At 46.4% G+C, this 23,038-nt stretch overlaps 1 protein-coding gene and 1 pseudogene across 1 annotated transcript; both read right to left on the bottom strand.

The window, feature by feature from the left end:
• Positions 1–4,007: 4,007 nt before the first annotated feature.
• Positions 4,008–20,281, bottom strand: DIO1 (iodothyronine deiodinase 1). The gene is made up of 4 exons (XM_053575230.1): positions 19,913–20,281; positions 14,305–14,448; positions 7,564–7,763; positions 4,008–5,092 (listed from the first exon to the last, which is right to left on the bottom strand). Exons 1-4 carry the CDS (start codon positions 20,247–20,249, stop codon positions 5,024–5,026), a joined length of 750 nt encoding a protein of 249 aa, XP_053431205.1. The 5' UTR covers positions 20,250–20,281; the 3' UTR covers positions 4,008–5,023.
• Positions 7,771–10,239, bottom strand: LOC128575455 (protein MEMO1-like; annotated as a pseudogene).
• Positions 20,282–23,038: the final 2,757 nt, after the last annotated feature.

The following is a 23,038-nucleotide window of genomic DNA, read 5'->3' as shown; positions in this document are numbered from 1 at the left end:
ACCAATGCCAGTGCCTAGTCCACCTTTCAAAGCAATTTGGGAACTCTTTTTCTGAAATGCCATTAGAGCTGTCCTCGTATTACCTTTCATGTCCTGAATATCATCAAAATGTCTTCCTTTCAATATTTCTGGTCATTGGGGGCCATGTCAGGGGAGTAGGGAGGGTGTTCCAATACACTTATTTGTTTACTAAAAATTCCCTCACAGACAGTGTTGTGTGCACTGGTGCATTGTCATGGGTGCAAGAGCCTTGAGTTGTTAGCCAAGATTTTCCTGTTTCTTTATTGATGTTTACTTGATTTGCCATGCTTTTCATTATCAGCTGATGATTTTGATGCGAAATTCAATAAATTTCTGTAATGTTTTCATTATTTCTGCTCATTACTGGCCACCCTGACCTCTCATCAGTGACACTTTCTCTCCGCTCAGAAAAATGTTTAATTTGGCGGTGCCTGTGGCTCAAGGAGTAGGGCGCCGGTCCCATATGCCGGAGGTGGCTGGTTCAAACCTAGCCCCGGCCAAAAAAAAAGAAGAAAGGAAAAAAAAAAAAAAAAGAAAGAAAGAAAAATGTTTAATTCATTTGCACACTGCTGTTTTCTTTGTACCATTATCCCCATAAACCTGGACTAACATGTCCATGATTTCACAGCTACTCCTGCCAGGTTTAACAGGAAATTTAAAGTTTGTTCATTGCTGTAATTCAAGCTGTGACATTCTCGTGATGGTACACAAAAACACACAACAATAATGAATGCCATTCATCAAGACACTGCCACACATTGACATGAGCGCAGCTGTGAGACACTGATATACCAAGGTTATTAAATCTTACTGAGTTGTTTGTACAGTGCTGCCAACATAAGCATACAGTGGCAAGTTTGCAAACTCAATTGTCTGAACTTGTGTTTGATATAGTACAATCAACTCAGAAATATTTCTTGGTGAAGTTACTGAACTTCAAGTATAAAGAAAGAATCTAACAGGTTTCCAGGCAGAATAAAAGCAATTGAAGTGCCAGGGAGAGGCACCAGGTTGGCCTCAAACTTTTTTCTCCTTTTGCTGCTAGAAAACAGTGTAGCAATGTCCACAAGTCTCTGGAGGTGAAACACAAGAATCTGAAACTCAGCTGTGTGTTCTTCAGGCTTACAACACACTGGTGGTCACAAGCATGTAAAACTTCAGGGAATTCAGGTTCCATGTGCCCTTGACAAAACTACTCGAGAATTTCAGTGCCCTAATCTGTTCAGCAGATTAGATATCCTAATATCCTTCCTCAATCACTTAACGATGCTGGATAAAATATTTTAATATGCCTTTTCAAATTAATGACAGAGTTTACCAGAAATAAAACACTCTGTATCCAGAAATGAATTGAGAGCCCTACTCTAGAAGGGAGGGAGGTGAACAAGCATTGACGTCATTGGCCAGTCTGGGGGGTGCCTGCTCATTCCTGGTAGTCAGAGCTTTGGTTTCCTGCCAGGCACAGGAGGCAATGTCTTAGGTGTGGCAGTTCTCATATAAAGCTGAGTACCACCAAGGGTGTCATCCTCAGGGAACAAGCAAGCTAGGGGGGACCTTTCCTCCAAAAGCAGACAGACATTCTGTGATGTACTGTCTTTTAATCAGGTGGTGTTGTGAATGCCAACTGTACTCATATCTAGGCAGGACACGTTAAGAAGCTGCTTTCACTTACCACGACTTTACAACGTTAGCCACAAAGAATGAATTCCTCCTTGATATCCAGATCCAGAGAGGTTGCCTTCACAGACAAAAGCCCCTTCTCTGGCATAAACTAGAATTATTTCCCAAACCTCTTGCAGTCTCCTGCACATATTCTGTTTCCCCCTTTGCCTGTGTAGCTCTCTCACTTGAAATGCTCTTCTTCCTTCCCAAGTTCTCCTGGCACCATCCCAAACTGTGGGAATACGAAGCATCCTTGAGAACCAAACCCAAATGCTGCAGCTCCATAAAGCTTTCCTGGATCAACTCAGTTCAGAGGGATAGTGCTCCCCTCTGTGCCCTCTGGGCGTTTATTCTCTACCTCAGCTCTAACATATGTTCCACCTGGAATTATGGTCCTTGCGGCGTGTGTGTGATCCCCGTGAGATAAGGCTGCTGGAGAACAAGAGCTGATCCTTGCCCATCTTTGCATCACCCTGCAACCCGCAAAGAATCAGTGCTCAAGTTGGTAAGGCACCGGCCCCATATACTGAGGGTGGCGGGTTCAAACCCGGCCCCGGCTGAACTGCAACCAAAAAAATAGCTGCTGGGCGTTGTGGCGGGCACCTGTAGTCCCAGCTACTTGGGAGGCTGAGGCAAGAGAATTGCTTAAGCCCAGGAGTTGGAGGTTGCTGTGAGCTGTGTGATGCCATGGCACTCTACCGAGGACCATAAAGTGAGACTCTGTCTCTACAAAAAAAAAAAAGAATCAGTGCTCAAGTAATGTTTGATGCATTGAATTGAAGAAAATTGAATGGAAGACCTCAGGTCTATATTTATCTGAAAACTCCTCAGTTCTGGCTATTATTATTTGCTGGAAAATCGGAGATTTCTGTGCATTTGTAGTCACGAATTAGAGGATCATCTGAGAAGTGACTCAGAAAACCATTGCCTTATATGCCGTATCCTTTTGTGGAACTTAATTCTTAGGAAGGACGGTGCTCAGCTGTGCTTCCCACTATTGTCACACTGTTAGTGTGTCCCACTATTGTCACAGCTTCTCGTTTCCGGGATAGCCTCACAAACTTGTGCCTGCATCCGTCAGTTGTGGCAGGGTGGAGAATTGTTGTTCAGTGTTCCTACCGTTCTGTCCTCCTTCCATTCCCCAAGTCTCAAAAAGGGGGCCCAAGGGGGCAGTTGTGGAACAATAAGGATGATAATCATAACAATAGCTGACATTTCCATGATATCTTCTCCAAGCCAGGCACAGTTCTGAGTGCTTTACTCGAGAATCTCCTACGGGGTAGATACTGTTAATATCCCCTTTGATAGTTCAAAATATCAAGGCAGCATAAGCAGAATCTCACAGCAAGAACCCTGGCCTTGAAGTTAAAATCTAGATTTGTATCTTGACTTATTTGCTAGTTGTAAGAACTTATGCAAGTTACCTAATTCTCTGAGCCTTGATTTTCTCTTCTTTAAAATGGGGATAATCTCTTTGGGATATAGAGAAATTCAATGAGATAACATATCTGAAAGTGCTTGTGCCTGGGAGATGATTAGTAATAACTACTTTTAAAAAAGGAAAATAACAATAATATTAACATCGTAGTAATGAAAGCAGAGCCAAAAACAATGTGTTTTTGAAAGGACCAAGCTAACTTCATTTTGTTAAATTTAACTCCATTTTGTCTCACAGCCTTCAATTTACAGCTGCATACCAAAGGTGATAGGCAACCTGCTTCCTCCCCCACCCCGGGCTCCAGTGTGTCTGCCCCGAGCAATAACGGCCCCTACCCTCAGCCCCAGTAGTAGTAAATCTTTCCCCTAAGCAATCAGCCCAACTCAAACATTGTTTAGGTCCCTAAGCCCCTATTCCCCCCTCCCCTTTTTCTTTTCTGTATCCTTAAAACTGCTCTTCCCTCTGCGGTCGGGGCTTCTCTGCCCTCCTGCTGTGCCAGGAAGGAGAAGCCCAGATTCCAGTCTGTGAATAAACGGCTCTATTGCTTTTGCATTGGACTCGGCTCCTTAGTGGTCTTTGCGGGGGATTTCAAGATCTGGGCACAACATTTTCACCCCAGGAAAATGCCTCCCAAGTCACAGAGGAGTCATGTTATGAAGGTAGTTTGATTCCAATGTGAAAAATCATTTCCTTCCAGCAAGAATTCACAAGAAAAAGACCACATTTGATGTGTCTTTTTCATAGAGATTGAGTCTTCTTCCCATCAAATGAGGGCCTTCCAGGTTCTGGAATTTTCACTGATCAGATTACATTGGGCTATACGAAACCATAAAGGTGATGCAAATTGGAAACAAAAATGTAAAAATCACTCTGAAGCCATCCAAAATAGCCTGATATATTTTAATCATTCTGTATTAGCTTGCTGCATCTTACAACATTTTTTTTCAAATCAAGTCACAGCTGTGTGTACTTTAGGCTGTGGCCGTCATAAACAAATATGAAAAGAAGCAGAGTTAAAACAGACAAACACCAATGCTTATCCTAATGACTATTAGGAGACTTGCAAAGAAATCAGAAAAACAGAAAATTCAAAGATGAGCTTCTACTGAAGTGAGTCCCAGTGCCTGTTGTCTGGTTTGGTCAAGGTTGTAATGCTTTTGGGAAGCCAATCCGTCCCTCTAAAGGACTTGATAAGTGAGGATAGTGGAAGATCCCATGGTGCAGAGAGCCATATTTACATACTCAAGATGATAAAGTGAGTATTCTCCTCTTCCCTGGTAAAATGAGAGACACGTAACCATGGAAACCCACCCATCACTACCGTCAACTGGTTTAAATCTTTTGGCAAGGAAAGAATTATTCCCTTCTCGCTTTTCTCTTCCCCCTCTTCCAATTCCTCATCTCTTCCCTAACAACTGGAATTCTTTTTACGCTTGGTTCTAAAAACCAAGCTAGTGCTCTAAATGATCAATTTCATAAATGCAAATTTAATACAATGAATCCGCCTACTGGAAGGGATGCCATATTGAACTACTAGGTATCAGAGAGAGAGTCCATACCTCAGAAGTACGCCCATGGAGTGCAACTGCTCCCTCACCTGAGGCAGTGTGCAATGAATGTCGTCCCCATAGTGGGAGCAGTGTGAAGTTATATGTTCTTTAACAGCTCACTTGCCTAAATGGCTCGAGTGTTACTTTACTTTTTGATAATAACAATTTATCCTGATTGGGTGTGGTGACCTGCACTACCTAGCTGGGAGTTGTTAGGCTAGATTAGAAAAATCTGAGCTAGTAATATAGCTGGGGACACAGGTCAAAGGTAAAAGCCAGTTGGTTTGGGGGAAAGAGCCAAGCCTTGAGGAGTCCCCTTGTCGGTCACCCAGAATTGGGGGATCTGTCCAGATTAATTGTCGAGCTTTTCCAGAACAGCACGAACTTCCTCTGGTTGGTAGTTCCAAGGGCCGGATTTACCCTGCAAGAGAAATGAATCGTACATTCCTAAATTTCCAGCTTGCAAGGAACATATATGTAGGTCTGAAGCTCAGTTGTAAGATCTAGGCAAATGATATCTATGTGGGAGTTCCCCAGCGCCGCAAAGTCAATGGCAGATGCAACCTTGAGGTAGACGAGATCCCCCAAGGGAAGGGTGTAGAGTAGCAGCAACAGTTAACAGGAAGACTGGACAAAGAAGTAGGAGGAACACTGGAGGAGGTAAAGTGACATAGGGCTTTGGACGGAGGGAATCGATTCAGATAAGCTTCTCTTCCATAATCAGACCTTCACACTGTCCTGACCTCCGGACCTCATGTCAAGGTCTACCCATTTTGCACCAGAACCACCTCTGCCTCTCTAATCCCACTGCCCTCCATCAGCCTCTTCATCCCCATCCTCAGCCTCTGCTCCCTGCAGTCCTTTTACACCCAGTAGTCAGTGAACTAAGTCGGAGCTGATCATGCCTCTCCCTCCCCAAAACCCTTCAGGGGCTCTCCTTTGCCCTGAGATGAAGGCCAAGCTCCTTGGTCCCCATAACCTGAATGCTCCTAATTTGCCTCTCTTTGGGCCTTCCCTTCCCTATATTTGCAATAGTTTTCATTCACCAAGCGGCGGACTCCTTATCTTTCAAGGCCCAAGCAATTGCTTCCCCCTCTGAGAAGCCATCTGTCCTTCCCCAGTGGTTGGGAAACTTAGTCTGAGAGCCAAATCAGAGCCCTCACCTCACACTCTTTCCTTTACATATTGTCTGTGCCCGCTTTTGCGCTGTAACAGCAGAACTGAATCATTGTGGCAGGGATTATTTGGCCCATTAAGTTGAAAATATTTGAAAATCTGGCCCTGTGCAGAAAAGGTATGCTGACTCTGGCTCTGGGGCCTCCCAGCACCTGGGATGTGGTAATGCGCCTGTGTGAGATGTAACACTTCCTTGTCCCCTAGCCCGTGAGCACCTTGGAGGAAGCCATGGGTCATTTTCAATTCAATTTTGTCTTCCCAGTGTTCGCACGGGACTTAACCCAGGGTAGGGACTCAGCCCAGCTTGTGGCAACATGCTTAGAACCATGTCCCAGGGTACAGGAAAAGAAAAAGGACCTGAACTGTGACCCTTGGCACCCTGGGGGTTCATTTGCAAGCTGAATAAGCGGGGCCATCTTGATCAGTGGACCCAGGACCATCCATCTGGTTGTGTTTCATCTACTTCCCAAAGCTTGAAATTCAGTAGCTATAAAAATTAGTTCCTACTCTCTCAAGAGAGGCCAACATATTATCTAAAGGGTCCGAGGCTATACCTCCCTCACCTGGTCAGGCTGGAAGTCTCTCAAGGAAGCAATCCCCAGGAAGAAGGACCAGTTTCCCTGCTTTCCCTGTGCAGGTCAAACCACCACAGGGCTCGCCCTCTTGGGGCCTCCTACACCCCCTCCCGCCCTTCACATGGGGGGTATTTAGAATTGAAATCTGAGCGTTGGCCAGCATAAGACCTTGGGGAAGTCAGTCCCCATTCATGAAATGAAATTAATGTAAATGAAAACAACATTCTTTGTCTCTCAACTTAAAAACAAACCAAGGCTGGGCTGGTCACCTGGGCTTAGACGGCAGCCAGGAGGATTCAGTGCCACTCTAAATGCCAGTGACTTTCTCCTGCATGATTTCATCCCCTCTGAGATAGGGACCAGCAACCCCATTCTTTTTTTTTTTTTTTTTTTGTACAGACAGAGTCTCACTGTACCGCCCTCGGGTAGAGTGCTGTGGCGTCACACAGCTCACAGCAACCTCTAACTCTTGGGCTTATGTGATTCTCTTGCCTTAGCCTCCCGAGCAGCTGGGACTACAGGCGCCCGCCACAACGCCCGGCTATTTTTTTGTTGCAGTTTGGCCGGGGCTGGGTTTGAACCCGCCACCCTTGGCATATGGGGCCGGTGCCCTATTCACTGAGCCACAGGCGCCGCCCCCCATTCTTTTTTTTTTCAAGACAGAGTCTCAAGCTGTCACCCTGGTAGCTCTAAAGTGCTGTGTCTTCATAGCTCACAGCAAACTCAAACTCTGGGGCTTAAACGATTCTCTTGCTTCAGCCTCCCAAGTAGCTGGGACTACAGGCACCCACCAAAACACCCGGCTATTTTTTGGTTATAGTTGTCATTGTTGTTTGGCAGGCCCAGGCTGGATTCGAACCCGCCAACTCTGGTGTATGTGGCTGATGCCCTAGCCTCTGATCTACAGGCACCGAGCCTAGCACTCCCATTCTACAGAAGAGGAAAGTGAAGCTCCAAGAGGTAACAGGACTCGCCCATGGTCACCTGGTTGGTAAATGGCTGGGCAGTGATTTGAATCCAGGTCTGCTTGATACATATTGTCTGCGGCTGCTTTTGTGCTGTAGCAGCAGAATTGCCCCCTCTTTGTGCTTACCCTCCCTGGGCCCCTTGCCTTCCCAAGGCCCCTGGCCCCGGTCACCACCTTGTAGAGGATCCTGCCCTCCTGGAGCACGTAGAGCCTCTCTGGCAGTGCCGCATAGAGCTGGCTGCTCTGGTTCTGCATCGTGTCCACCACCACGGGGCACTGGGGACTCCTGGCCAGCAGCAGGTGGGCTGCGCGCAGGCGGTCCTGGAGGTTCCGGTGAGTTCTGATGTCCACGTTGTTCTTAAAAGCCCAGCCATCTACAAGAGAAAGGCCGGGCACCAAACCCCATGGCATGGCACACACTTCCTGAAGACTAAATACCCCCCACTTTTTTTTTTTGTAGAGACAGAGTCTCACTGTATGGCCTTCAGTAGAGTGCCGTGGCCTCACACAGCTCACAGCAACCTCCAACTCCTGGGCTTAGGCGATTCTCTTGCCTCAGCCTCCCGAGTAGCTGGGACTACAGGCGAATACCCCCCAGTTTTAACTGAGGCTCTCAGATAGAGGTGCTCTTCTCCATGGGTTGGCCCAGTTTCCTATTATGGCTGTATGTGTGAGGTCATATAGGAAGCTGCCCACTGACCCAGACCTGATGCCCAGGGCTTCTGACTGCCAGGCCTCTGCTCCCCAATGTGAAATAGTCTAATAAAGCAGGACTCATGCATATAAATCACTTGGGGACCTCATGAAAGGGAGATTCTGATTCTGTCTGTCCAAGGTGGCACTGAGAGTCTAACCAGCTCCCAGGATACCAAGAGTTCTGGTGCCTGACCCATACTTGCAGAGGCAAGGGTCTAGACTGGGTCTCCAAGTGTATGGACCCCAGACCAGAGGCGTCAGCACCACCTGGAAGCTTGTTAGTAAAGCAAATTCTCAGGCCCTAGACCCTAGACCAACCAGGAATGGGGCCCGGTAGTCTGTGTTTTAACAGCTTTCCAGATGATTCTAATGCACACCAGGTTTAAGGGCAACTGCTCTAGAGTCTAGACAATTTCCCTCTCCTGATTTTTCTCCCCCAGAGTGTTGGTTCCAAAATGCAAATCTGACCGCATCACTCTCTTCCATAGGTCTTTCTGGGTGGCTCACTGTTGCCCGCAAGATAAATCCCAAACTCCTCAGTGTGGTCTACCAGGCCCTCACTGACCTGGTCTTTCCCATCTTCCTAGCCTACCTCCAGCTCTTTGCGCCTTTGCTCTAGCTAGGTGGGTAAAATACTTGGATCCCTTGGCCCACTCAACCTCAAGTCATATCCCACATCTGCCCTTTTCATACCTACATAGTGGACAGAGGGAGCCTTCTCTTTCCATAGTTTGTGTGTGTGTATGTGTGTGTGTGTGTGTGTAGCCTTCATTAGCAACTGAAATAGAAGGTATCTGTTGTACAGCACAGGTAGTAATTGACTATAACTGGACACTTACACATATTCTTTTTTTTTTTTTTTGTAGAGACCGAGTCTCACTGTACCGCCCTCAGGTAGAGTGCCATGACTTCACACGGCTCACAGCAACCTCTAACTCTTGGGCTTACGCGATTCTCTTGCCTCAGCCTCCCGAGTAGCTGGGACTACAGGCGCCCGCCACAACGCCCGGCTATTTTTTTGTTGCAGTTTGGCCGGGGCTGGGTTTGAACCCGCCACCCTCGGCATATGGGGCCAGCGCCCCACTCACTGAGCCACAGGCGCTGCCCGACTTACACATATTCTAACACAGTTCAGCTCACATTCATTCCATTCTTCTGCAGCTCGGGGTGGCATGTAATAGCACCCTAATGGGATGTCTTCCACATATACTATTATGGTATTTGTTCAAGTAATTGCTAAAAGATATAGGGTCTAATTGTTCTATAATGCTCATGCCCATTTTGCACAGATGATCTATGAATCTCTCCCTGGGATTCATCACAGTAACTCTAATGAAAACTTTGACCCTAGTGGCAGAAATCAGAAGAAAGCACAGAGACTAGTAGAAAATGCTAGATATTTACTGAAGAATTTTCCATATTCCTGTTCTTTCGATTTACTCAGAGCCCCGCTCCATACAGGAATAATGGCAAACCCATCCTATGGCTTTCCATGGTTTAGCCATGTAAGGCAAAGGCATTTCAATACTTGTTCATCTTCATCTGTCTGCAGAGACATGTGTTCAAACATTCCTGTCTTTGATAGTTCTCTGCCAATCTTTGGTGAATAGAAAGGTCATACAAAGGTGTCCTATATATGTCTACACCAGAAAGCGCACATTGAGAGAGGACAAGGGATGACAAGGCCCAAGGATGAGAATTATCTGGGTTTAGATGGAGACACATGTTTGTAAGCACGTACAGCATAGGGCCTATCGCTGCGTGGGGTGCAATGATGTCTCAGCAGGTGTTCTCGCATACTGTGTTTGTGAAAGCAAACCTTCTCACTGTGAATTCAGCATGGTTCTGAGGTTGTATACCAGCTCCCAGGGTGGCTGGCTTCCCGCAGACCACTCAGTCGGACATCTTAGTGCTGCGGCCACTATGGTGCATGAGAATGACTCTCTTAGTTTGGGTCTGCTGCTATGGCTGTCACCCTACTGACAGTCGCATGGTAAGCCAGGCAGGGTACGCTCAGGTCCAGCTACAACTGCTAGCCTAGCAATGACCTTTGTTCTCACCCTTTCCTGAGCGGGTATCATGTCATCTATTCACACCGCCTTCCAGCCTGCCATCCTACCTGGCCTTTAGAGACTCACAACCATGGGCCCACATGTTGAAAAATAGCCTCAAACTGCTGATGGCCTTGCCCTTCTACTTAACTCATTCCTGGAGGTCTTGAACCTGGATAATGTGATCATGGATTCTTTGGGAGCCATGTGGCCTGTGTTTGCAATAATAGTTGCCTCTGTGGGTGATATGAGTGCTCATATCTGCCTGTGGAGTTGCTTCATCTCCTTACTGCTTCAGAGTCTTTTTGTTCAGTCCCTTCTACCAAGGAGAACCAGCTCAGGAGAGAAAGTCACACCAAGATACAGATGACTGGCCACGGCTTGAAGTGAGATTTCTTTTTTTTTTTTGTAGAGATAGAGTCTCACTTTATGGCCCTGGGTAGAGTGCCATGGCATCACACAGCTCACAGCAACCTCCAGCTCCTGGGCTTAAGCGATTCTCTTGCCTCAGCCTCCCAAGTAGCTGGGACTACAGGCGCCCGCCACAACACCCAGCTATTTTTTTGTTGCAGTTTGGCCGGGGCCGGGTTTGAACCCGCCACCCTCGGTATATGGGGCCGGCACCTTACCAACCGAGCCACAGGTGCTGCCCTGAAGTGAGATTTCTTATCATCGAAGATGTTGATGACAGTAACAGCAGCTAATATTTGCACCAAGTTTAGGCACCTTTTTCCACCCATCTGCTCCCTGGAGTTTCACAGCAGCTTCCTATGGGAAGCCAAGCAGGGATATTCATCCCCAGTTGGCAGCTGAGGAGATGGAAACTCAGAGTTGCCTCTCCAACTTTGACAAGGAGTCCCTGAGAGGTGGGAACTATGTCTTTGGTCTCTATATACCTAGGCCCAGCACAGGTCTGAATATACAGCCAGTGGTCCTTAAATATTGTTGAATGACTGATTCTGCAGGTATCGTCATCCCATGGCACAGAAACAGGCCCGGGAGGTAAACTGACCCAAGGTCACATGGCCCAGCAAGTGCTAGGGCTCGGACTCACTCGAAGGCCTGGAATTGTAAAGTTTGTGTTCTTCTTGCTACGCTCATGGCTCCCTGTATTTAACATGGACAAACGTTGTGTGTGGGAAAAAGGAAGCCAGTTGACTCAGACCTCCTAGGATTGGTGGTTCCTAACTATGTGCATTTTATTTCTGAAGACCCTGGAGGAAGAACTGTCTGCAGTAGGAGTTGCAGCAGAGAGAACCTGATCTGTATCAGGATGAGGACAGGAAGCCTTTCCTCAGTGGCTTGAGGTAGAACGCTCTGGGGTCTAGAAAGGTTTAAACTCTTCCAGTCTGATTTTCCAGGAAAAATGGTGTCAGGAGCAGGAAACAATTTCTGTGATGAGCCAACCCCTTTTGTGGCAGTTTGCAATTTGTTCTTTTAGAGATTAAAGCTGGATCTTCTAGGATCTTGTTACTAAGATCCTAACTTGTTAACCACAGTTACTGCTGTAGTAACCAGCCAGCCCCCATCCCAGCCTTCTCGAGCCAGAATCTGCATTTTAATAAGACCCCCAGGTGACAGAGTGCTCGTTAAAGTTTGAGAAGTGCTGCCCCGATATTTAAATCAGCTTAGGCTGAACTTCAGCTATCAGCTGTGATGACATCAAGGCGTTGTATCTTCTCAGCCACGGAGGCAACAGACACCATGTTACTGCTCAGGTTTTTTTTTTTTTTTTTTTGAGACAAGAGTTTTACTTTGTCGCCCCCCCATAGAGTGCTATGGCATCATAGCTCAAAGCAACCTCAAACTCTTGGACTCAAGTGCTCCTCTTGCCTCAGCCTCCTGAGTTGCTGGGTCCATAGGCGCCTGCCACAACACCCAGCTATTTTTAGAGACAGGGTCTTGCTCTTGCTCAGGCTGGTCTAGAGCTCCTGAGGTCAAATGATCCTCCCATCTCGGCCTCCCAGAGTGCTAGTCAGGTTTCTTTCTTTAACTACAGGCTGCTCCTCTCAAAAAGAAATATTTGATAAAGAGATACATTGTGCCTGTGTTTGCTCTCCCTCTCCCTGGGCTGGTTTTTGTTGTTGTTGTTGTTATTAAATTTTATTATGGAAATTGTTAAATACACATGCCATAGTTTGGATATGGTTTGTTTGTCCCCACCAAAATCCATGTTGAAATTTGATCCCCAAAGTGGCAGTGTTGGGAGATGGGGCCTGGGGGCAGGTGTCTGGGTTGTGGGAACAGAGCTCCTCTCAATGGTGCCGTGAGTTCTCCGGGTTAATTTTCACAGGGATGGATCAGTTCCTGAGAGAGCGGGTTGTGATAAAGCCAGGAGGCCCCTCAGGTTTTCCCCTCTTCTGTTCACTTCCCCTCCCCTGTTCACTTCCCCCCCACACAGCAGGAAAACCCTCTTAAGAAACCAGAGCCCTTGAACTTCTCAGCCTGCAGAACCATGAGCTAAATAACCCTCTTTTCTTTATCAAGTACCTAGTCCCACGTATTCTTTTTTTTTTTTTGAGACAGAGTCTCACTTTGTTGCCCTTGATAGAGTGCGGTGGCATCACAGCTCACAGCAAACTCTAACTTTTGGGCTTACACAGTTCTCTTGCCTCAGCCTCCCACGTAGCTGGGACTACAGGTATCTGCCACAATGCCCGGCTATTTTTCGAGACAAAGTCTCACTCTGGCTCAGGCTGGTCTTGAACCCATGAGCTCAGGCAGTCCACCCACCCCAGCCTTCCAAGTGTTAGGATTATAGGTGTGAGTCACCGTGCTCAGCGCTAAGTATTCTTTTATAGCAACACAAAACAGACTAAGATAATATGTAAAAGTAGAAAGAACAGTAGAATGAACTATCATGTACCTATTACCTTATGCTAATATTTTAAATTTCCTTACAATCTTAATGAAGACAGAAGCTGCCCATTAAATAAACACAATATTAAGTTGAAAGCAATACTTGAAATTTTGGATACATACAATCAAAACGCAATAGTAGGGAGGGGCCCTGGAATATACTTTTTCAATAAGTGGTTCTGATACCAGGGATCTAGGGGCCATACTGGGAAAAGTACCTCTGGGCCAACTTAGCTACAAATTAGTCAATAGTAATTGCTCTGCTTGTAACACATGAACAAAGCAGCAAGGCTCATACTGGCCTAAACATTCACTCATTCACCCAATTTTTACTGCATTCTGACTGTGTGACACGGACTCTTCCTGGTGCCTGGTGACAATGACAAATCAGGCAGCATCTTTCTCATTTTGTAAATAAATGAGACTTGTTTCACTTGGCCACATAAGCTTTCTTGCCTTCTTCAATCTCTGGCTTTGAGACTTGTACCAAACTCATGGGTTCCAGCCCCATGGAGGTCAGGGAGATGGAGAGGTGTCTGACCATTTTATAAAGGTCAAGCAACTTAGATGAAGGTGTGGAAGTTTCAGGGCGGGACATTTCTGCTCATTGTAAAGAAGGACTTTCTCATGAACAGAACTGTCTAGCAAAGGCACAAGATTTTCCGTGAAGTAAAAAAGATGGGTGACCCCCAGTTCAGGCCTATGGAAAGGATTTTCACCCTGGGTAAAAGCTGGCCTAGAGGAGGAGTGAGGAGTTTTCTAAGAAATGCAAATTCTTGGGCACCATCCCACATCTACTCAACTCTGAACTGGGGTCCAGCAGTCTGTTTTAACAAAGCCCTCCAGGGGCTTCTGATGCCCACTAAAGCTTGGGAACTACTGACCAAGATGAACCATAATATTCCATAATATTCCTTTTATGAACCATAAAAGTCTTGGGTCTTGAGGCTTGAGGTGTAACATAATAGCCATAGAGCAGTCACTTTTCTTGGAACATTTCAGGTCTAAATTCCTTGTAAATGTGCTTTGATTTCTCCCTTGATTTCCTTATTTATCCATTTTGAATGTTAGAATTCTCTCCTAGCTCCAGGTTTTCTACTCTCTGGCTGAAAGCACAGACCGGAGTCAGCCAGTGGTGAGTAAACATTGAGCTAGGGCTGCAAGGCGGTAGGTGCTCAGTAAATAGCAGCTCTTCCCTCCCACCCCCGCCCTTCCTCCCTCCACCCACCACCCTTGTGATGGGGCCTGGGGGAAGGGGAAAGAGGTAGGAAAGGGTGGGAAGAGGCAGAGGCCAAGAATCTCTCTGTACCTGATGCATGTGCTTCTTCAATGTAAATGATGAGAAAATCTGCTACGGAACTAAAGTCTTCAACAAGTCTCTTAAATTGGTCAAATTTGAAAAGAAACGAAGGTCAGGTGCAACTTCCAAAATTCAGCACCAGTGGCCTGTGGCCTAAAACAGAAATAGAAGCATCGCGAATCAAGAATCTACTACACACAGCTTTCTTTTGCAAGTACCATTTTCACTCCGGGGTTCCATTATTTTATTGTATCTATAAGCATTTATTCAGCGCTTATCTCGTGCATGGCTCCCTGCCACACACTGAGGGGTCAGCAGAGAACAAGCCCGGGGTCTTTCTGCCTCTCTGCCTTGTGAGATCTGTTTAATTGGAGATAGGGGGGAAAATCATGTAAATGCATAAATGAAGTATTTTCAAATGGTGCTAAGTGTTAGAAAAGAGACCTACTTTCAATAGGTGGGGCAGGGAAGGCCTCTGAGAAGCTGCCATTTAATCTTAGAAATGAGGGACAGGAAAGAACCAGCCATGGGTCAAGGGTGTTCCAGGCAAAGGGTCTTGATGTGTATACAGAGGCCCTGAGGAGGGATAGAGCTTGGTGAGGAACCCGGCAAGGGGAGTGACAGGAGAAGTGGTTAGAGAGTCAGGAAGAGGCCAGGGTAGACAGGCTCCCACAAACCTTGATGAAGAATTTGGATTTTATTCTGTGTACAGTGGGATGTCATGAAGATAAAACAAGCTTTTATTTGTTCGTTTAGTTTTTAGAGACTGGGTCTGCTTGTGTTGCCCAGATTAGAGTACAGTGCCTTTTCACAGATGTGATTGTTGCACGCTGCAGTGGTTTTGGTTGCCAAGCTCCTAACCCTCCTTCCCACTTGGAATTCCCTATTTTGTATTCTATTGATGGGAGAGGATGCCAGCCTAGCTCTATGGAAGACAGAGGGGCCAGGCTGGCTCTCTGCCCCTAGTAGCTGGGCTGATTATTCCCTTCCACATAGATCTTTGATTCTGGAGTCATTGAGATGGCAGAACTCATCCTCAGCCCTGTCCGTGGTGGTGCCCCTGTCAGGGATGGAGATGGGTTCCCATGGCAACCACATGACAGCAGGATTTAGGCCCAACTATTGTTGCTAAAAGACAGTCCAGACCTAGGGCTCCAACTGATTTTGATTCTGAGAAGTGCCTGACATCTTTCTAATATTTTCTTTTACATATATATATATATATATATGTATGTATGTTACCAAGAAAACGAGAGTCTCACTTTGTCATCCTCCGTAGAGTACTGTGGCATCTTAGCTCACAGCAACCTCAAACTCTTGGGTTAAAGTGATCCTCTTGCCTCAGCCTCCCGAGTACCTGGGACTATAGGTACCCGCCACAGTGACTGGCTATTTTTAGAGTCGGGGTCTTGCTTTTACTCAGGCCGGTTTCAAACTCCTGAGCCCAGGTAATCCACCCGCTTCGGCCTCCCAGAGTGCTAGGATTACAGGTGTGAGCCACCAGGCCTGGTCTTAGAGGGAGTTTCTGTTGCTTACCAGTCAGAGCCCTGACTGCCACATATTCATGACTGGCTATGTAATGACTATATTTATACTTGGTCACTCTGGCTGCTCTGTGGAGAAAGGCCCAAGAGTGAGAATGGAAGTGGGGAGAAGCAGTTGGGGGCACTGGAGAAGTCCACAGGAGAGGTAACGGGAGGCTGGGCCGGTTGCATGGGCAGTGAGAAGGGGAGCTGGTAGCCTTGACAGGCTTGCTGATGGTGGGAGTAGAGAGCATCTTCACTTGCTTCTGGTTCAGTTGGTTAGTTATACCCTACACTTGTTCTGCAAAAGATTTGAAATGGTTTACTTATGTAATAAAATATTAAATAGACATTTTAAAAAATCATGTCTTTCTGGGGGGGCATAGAAAAAATGGAACACACATAGGCCTTAGGGTCCTGTGCGTTTGTTATGAGTAAACTATGCATTTGACTCTGAGTTTCCTGGTGGCCAAGTAAAAGGAGAAACAAAATCAGTTATATTCCTCAGTTTTCAGTGTATGAGAGGAAACAGGCCAGCTTCTCTGGACACACAAGGCTCTCTTCATTCTGGGCTCACAGAGCATTTCATAAGAGGCCTAAAGAGGCGCTGAGTGGGCTACGCCTCTGCAGGTTGACGGCAGGATGATTCCTCACCCACGTAATAGGGAGGCTCAGGCCTCAGGAGGGAGACCCAGGGGTCAGTCACAGCCAGTGGACAGTCATTGTCCTCCAGCAACCCTAGGGAGTTACTCTTTAGATAAGAATCGAAAAGGCTTAGGGTCATGACCAGCTCTAAATATCCTGTCTGAAATTTTGTTTCTAACTGGGAAATTTTAACACTCATTGATCAGGACTCTGGAAGCTACAGAGCCATTTGTTTAATTATTTATAGTGTAGTTGGGTACAGTGACCAATACGGAGAACAAAGTTTAAACTTTCGTCCACTGCTTTCCTGGTAGCCGGGAGAGGAAGGATAGGTGCCCTGGGGTGACTGTCCTGAGGGCTGGCATGCTGCCCTTGTCCAGAGGCCATAGTGCAAGAATCAGACATGGACTGTCAAGTCCAACTCTTTTCTATAAGTGAGTGCAGCTGGACTTGAACCCACCCCTCATGATTCCTAGGCCAGCAAATTATCCCCACACCCAGCTCTCTCTGCAGAGAAATCCCATTTCTAGTTACTAGAAAGCACTTTTTAAGTGTTGGTGGAGAAATGTTAGAGGATTTTAAACAGGGCTAAAATAAAGCCAGTTTCAGATTAACTCTCATGTATGCAGAAAATAAATCATCTAGAACTTGCCTTCTGCCACAATGTGCCAGTTTATCAATGTTTTGCTCTGTGTGTATGTCCAAGAGTATGTGTGTACTGATGTGTGTACATGTTCATGTGTGTGTGTGTGCACACAGACATGCAGAGGTTGGGAAGCAGCTGAGAACATCCCTGAGCCCCTGGTGCCTTATCCAATAACAAAGCACTAGCTGAGAGCCACAGAGCACAAGTTCTAGTCTGGCTCTTCTGAGAACTCTCTGTGTGACCCTGAGCAAGTTATTTACCTCTCTGCGCCTTGCATCTGAAAAATGAAGGAATTGCTTTAGATTATCTGTAAAGAATCTTGTAGGTTTCTCAGTCTCTGGTTCTAAAATGAGTTCAGAGTTTATACCCAAAGCATGTAACAGAGATTATAGTGGCCTGGTGAGTATCCAAAGAAGTTGCAGGATGTCTTTCTAATAAGCAGAACTCATCATGCTAAATCCCTGCTTGAAAACCCTTCCAGAACTCACCAGTACCCTCAGGATAAAGTCTCCCTCCAGGAAGACATACATGTTAAGCCCCCTGCCCAAGGTCTGGTCTCTGATAATGTCTTCGTCCTCCTCTTTCCACTTCCTGTGTCCTGTACCTGACTTCTTGGGGTGAATGATGCTCCTCCATGTCTTGGACCTCTGCTGCTCCTCCCCTTTGTCCGGCCTGCTCCCCAAACCCCTCTTCCTCACCTGCCCCAGGCCCCACTGCCCCTAGACAGCTCGCCACTCTTTCCTCCAGCAAGCCTTCCCTTGGCCAGCTCCTTGTCCCATCCTGTGAGAGGGTCCCGTCCCCCTGTAACCCTCTGCTTTCCTCTCTTGCCACACTGTCTCTACCTCGGGGTTATGAGGCCATCCCAGGCAGCGGCCACTGGTGTTTATTCTGTCTCACGGTTACCTGTGATCTCAGGGCACTCTAGGTCACTGGGCTGTATTTTGTAAATAGAATTTCCTTCTGCCTTGGTCTCCTCCTCTCATTGTCTTTCGGGCTTAGCTGCAGCAGCAAGAAGCAGAGAAAAATTGACCAGTCTGTAAAATGTAAACTGGCCCACTGAGCGCAGACAGTTACATGATGCAAGTAAATTCTGTGAACTGGCCACGAGGCAAGTTGGCTTTCAGGGAACTGACCATCACATGATCAACATTCAGCAAATTGCCCTGGTTCTATCCTGGTGCTTGGCACACCGCAGGCATGTGGTAAATGAGTTGTTCACCTCATTGCTCTTATTATCAGTGGTGACTTACTGAGTGTTCGTTGAATAAATCCAGGCCATTTGCATACTGTGGTTTAAAGTTGTGAATAAGCAAAAAGAGAGAAAGAAAGTCTTGCCTTTCCCTCTGCTCGAAACACTCTTACCCTTCTCCTTATCAAGCTACAAATCTCACTCCTTCTTCAAGGCCTAGTTCCAAAGCCACCTCATCTAGGGACCTTCCAAAGTCCTGCAGGTGAAAGTCAGGCTTTAATAGCCTCCCCCATCTTGCAGCACTGTGAGGGTTTGTTGATTGCCCCCATCTGTTCTGTGCAACCACAAATTTCTTGAGCCCAGGAGCAGACATCTTCCTGGCTCCGAGTCCCTGGCACCAAGCTGAGGACCTGGCACACAGGAGGTGTGCCCTCACAAGGAGGAAGCCCTGACACTGGGTCTGACCGGTCATGTGCTGGCTCTGTTACCTTAGCCTCTTAGTTCTCTCCAATTCCCTTCTAAAAGGAGAGGATTGGATTAGGTCAGCATTTCCCAGAACATGTTCCTTGGCCAGTACAATCACGACAGCATTTCCTCAGGTGGAAGAGGGGCATGGTGTTAAGATAGCTGGATAGTGGGGCCATAAACAAGTTTTTTCAAGTTTTTAAGCCTCAGGACTTTCCAGAGCCTTTTTATGCTCATGCGTACTATAAATTTCCCCGAGAACTTTGACCAGGGAACTCTACCAAGTAAAGTATGTCTGTGGGACTTGGATCACTGGATGAGCCAAGTGCCTTGGTGCCTTCTTGACCTGCCGTGTCTGGCCACTGGGCAGAGCATGTCCCTCTCCTATGGCCCCATCACTGGACAGGGAGATAAGATTTATGCTTAGGTAGCCGAGTCCAAGCTATGCAGAAGCAGCATCCAAGCTGGGAGGGGAGAGAAGGAAGCCCTGGAAAGAAGAGAAACTGTGAAAACAAAACAGAGAAAACTGGACAGAGGACTCTGAGGACCTGGAGATGGAACTGGTTTGCCTGGATGGGGGAGAGAGACAGGAGGGAGAGGAGGCAGTGCCACTGAGCAACTGCTTGTGCCGGCGTGCGGCATGGACGCAATCGCAGGTTAGAACAACAGCCCCCACCTGGCCAGAGTTTGCAGGCTAGGGAGGACAACAAACGTTAATAAAAGATCCACATATAATTATTACAAACCTTGACGGGGTAATAAAGAAAAGTTTAGGATGCTAATCAAGCATGTAAGGGGGTAACCTGGCTTCTCACAGGAGGGGTTGCTGAGCAGAAGTCTGAAGGAGGAGCAGAGAGTAAGCAGACACAGAGGTGGGCAGAGCATCCCAGGCAGATGAGACTGCACGGGAAGAGCCGTAGTCAAGGGGCAAAGGGCCAGAGAGGATGGCCTCCTCCAAATGCCTGGGGAGGTGGGGATGTCACTCAGAGAACGGAATCCACAAGAATTCCTAGTTTCAGAAACGGGAAGAGCACCCCAAGCCCCACAGGAACAGCTGGAGTAGTAAAGAATTCAGGACTTTCCAGCCTGCCTCTCCACCCCCTACCACTGCTGCCTCAAGCTCCCTCAAGCTCGTAGTAGCCTCCTGACCTTGCATGAAGTCCCAGATGTTGCACTTCTGTCCTGAGAGGCGGAACACCGGGCAGTTTGGAGCAAGTCCCCCTCTCTCAGTCATGTCCTCCAATCGCTGCCAACGGACCTTTAGGACAAACCAGAAATACTGGGTGCTGAAGAAGGTGGGAATCCAGTTGTCATGGCTGAAGTGGGGGTTCTTGGCCATTCCAGTCTGCTGGCCCATGGCCAGGATTTGCTGCTTGACCCTCTCTGGAAACAGTATCAGTAGCATTTTGCCCACAGCCACATGCACAGCCACCTGCAAGAATACCCAGAGCCTCTTCAGCCACAGCCCAGGCTGGGGCAGCCCCATCTCGGCACAGCCAGAGCTGGCTCTGAGGCCAATGGGCAGAGAGGCAGCAGCCAGGCAATGCTGGGCGGAGCTGAGCAAAGGTGCAGGGTGGGAGCTGCCAGCCCTAGGCAGGAGGAAGGTGCTAGGACAGAAGGTGCTTACGTTTCTGTCAATAAAATGGAAAATTCCAAACCAGATGCACAAAGCTCTGTTCTGGTTATTATCATTTCAGATTCTTTGCCTCAGCTTTTAAGATATTTTTGGGCTTAGAAATTCCAGATCTTAAATTCTCCCTTTGATTAATTTTCAAAAACAAATACTTAAAAAGATCACTGTCAAAGATGCCCTGCTAAAGGATCTATTACAAGTGAATACGTTCTAATGTTAATTATTCTTTTAATAATATAAATTCTTCTTTTAGGCAGGATGTGGTGGCTCAGTCCTGTAATCCTAACACTCTGGGAGGCCGAGGCTGGTGGATTGCTTGAGCTCAGAAGTTCGAGATCATCCTGAGCAAGAGTGAGACCCTATCTCTAGTAAAAATAGAAAAACTAGCCAGGCACTGTGGCAGGCACCTGTAGTCCCAGCTACTCAGGAGGCAAGAGGATCTGTTGAGTCCAAGAATTTGAGGTTGCTGTGACAGCCTCAAACTCTGAGATGACACCACAGTAGTCTACCCAGGGCAATAGAGCGAGACTTTTTCTCAAAAAGAAAAATAATAAATAATAAATACATAAACTGTTCTTTTGCTAATGAAAGATGTGTTTCCCACTCACAGCTTCCAGCTGGTGGTTGAGTATTTTCTGGAAGCAGAGCCCTTCCCAGAGACGTGGATCTGGAACCCCCCAGAGCAGTGATGAGCAGGAGTCATCTGCAATGGAATCTGGGGTCTGCAACTCCCCTTCCATGTGGGAGTGGAGTGATAAATAAAATACTCTCTCCTCCCAAGGGGGTCATAGTCCGGCCTAGGGGAGAGATAAGTAAACATAAAATTACCATCAGTGTATTAAGTATAGCGTGGAAGACGTAGTAGTCTCTGGGAGCTAATTCTGTTTAGAGTGGTCAAGAAGACTTCCTGGAGGCAGTGGTGTCCTTACTAAAACCAGAGAGACAGCAGGCCGTCATCTCAGCTGGGTAGGGACAATGATCCTGTGGAACCACAGGGCCAAATGGCTAGAAGCAAGAGACAACATGACTTGTTGGGGAAACTGAAAGAAGAATCTGAAAGAAGAATCTTAGGAGCTCAGAGTTGGGAAGTGTTTTTTTTTTTTAAACCAACAGTTGTTTTTATTTCCTCTTTAAGAATTAGGGTGTATTTACAATACCAACTAATTTTTATTAAGTACAAGATAAAAAAATGATTATTTGATAAATTTTAGTTACTGGAACTTTATCTCAGGGAAGTGTTTTAAAACACAGGGGAAACCACTTTCTTTTTTTAACAGGGAAACTGACACCCAGAGAGGCTAAGTGCCTGACTAAAGCCTTCGGGAATTAAGTAATCTTTGAGGTATTAGTTGACAAAGCTTGAAATTGATCTTTCCCTAAGGTTTTTTTTTTTTTTTTGACAATTTGCAGAAATTTATTAACATTGAAAGACATTGTTTAATCTTCCCATCAGCATCCAAAGCACCCTTTTAGGTTGCATGCTTGCTGTGGTCACAAAAGCCCTAAAAGGCAGAGATTACCTTTTAATCATGGTAAAAAGAAATCTATGTGATACTTACTAATATAGTACTGCCCAAAGATATTTCCATACCTAATTCCTCGTCTCTTTGTGGGTCTGTAGGGCTCAGAGGGAAGGGAAGGTTGACAGGAAAGCTGGCTGTCACTTCTAAAAATGTGTTGGCCTTGGCTGTGGTGTCTAGTAGCCTCCACCACATTTACTTTATTATTATTATTATTATTTTTTTTTTTTGCAGTTTTTGGCCGGGGCTGGATTTGAACCTGCCACCTCCGGCATATGGGGCTGGCGCCCTACTCCTTTGAGTCACAGGCGCCGCCCCACATTTACTTTATTTAGGAAGAAAAAACAAAACAGACAAACAAACATAAAAACAGCTCCAAAAGATGCTTGGCTTCTGAGCCTCTCACGGCAAATGTCCCATGTTGTTGTACCTACTAAGCTCAGCGCTTGCCTCTTCAGGCAGTAACACCCTCACACATGCAGAGCTTTTTTGCTACATACAAACCACTTCTACATCCCTGGAATCATGTGAGGTTTTGTTTTTTCACTCAGCTTTATTTTTTAGAGCACTTTTAGAGTTGCAGCAAAATTGAGCAAAAAGTATAGAGAGTGCCTCCTGGTCGCCTTCTCCTCACAGTCTTCCCCACGATCAACATCCTGCCCCCCCGAGTGGTACACTTGTTGCAATATGAACCTACATGGACATATTATTATCACCTAAAATCCATAGTTTACATTAGGATTCGCTCTTGGTGTCATACATTCTTTGGATTTGGACAAATGTATAATGAATGAACTGTATCCATTATGACAGTATCATCCAGAATCGTTTCACTGCCCTAAAATTTCTGTGCACTCCATCTATTTATTCTTTCCCAAAACCTCTATCCCCTGGTAACCACCAGTCTTTTGACTGTCTCTATAGTTTTGCCTTTTCCAGAGTGTCATGTAGTTGGAATCAGTATATGGCCTTTAGCCTACAGTATATAGCCTTTTTTACTTAATAATATGCAGTAAAGTCTCTTTCATATCTTTTCATAGCTTGATAGCCCATTTCTTTTTAGTACTGAATAATACTCCCTTTTCTGGATGTACCACAGTTTATTCATTCACCTATTCAAAG

This window comes from Nycticebus coucang, chromosome 22, assembly GCF_027406575.1.
Source record: "Nycticebus coucang isolate mNycCou1 chromosome 22, mNycCou1.pri, whole genome shotgun sequence".
NCBI lineage: Eukaryota > Metazoa > Chordata > Mammalia > Primates > Lorisidae > Nycticebus > Nycticebus coucang.
This window is presented reverse-complemented; position numbering and strand designations above follow the sequence as displayed.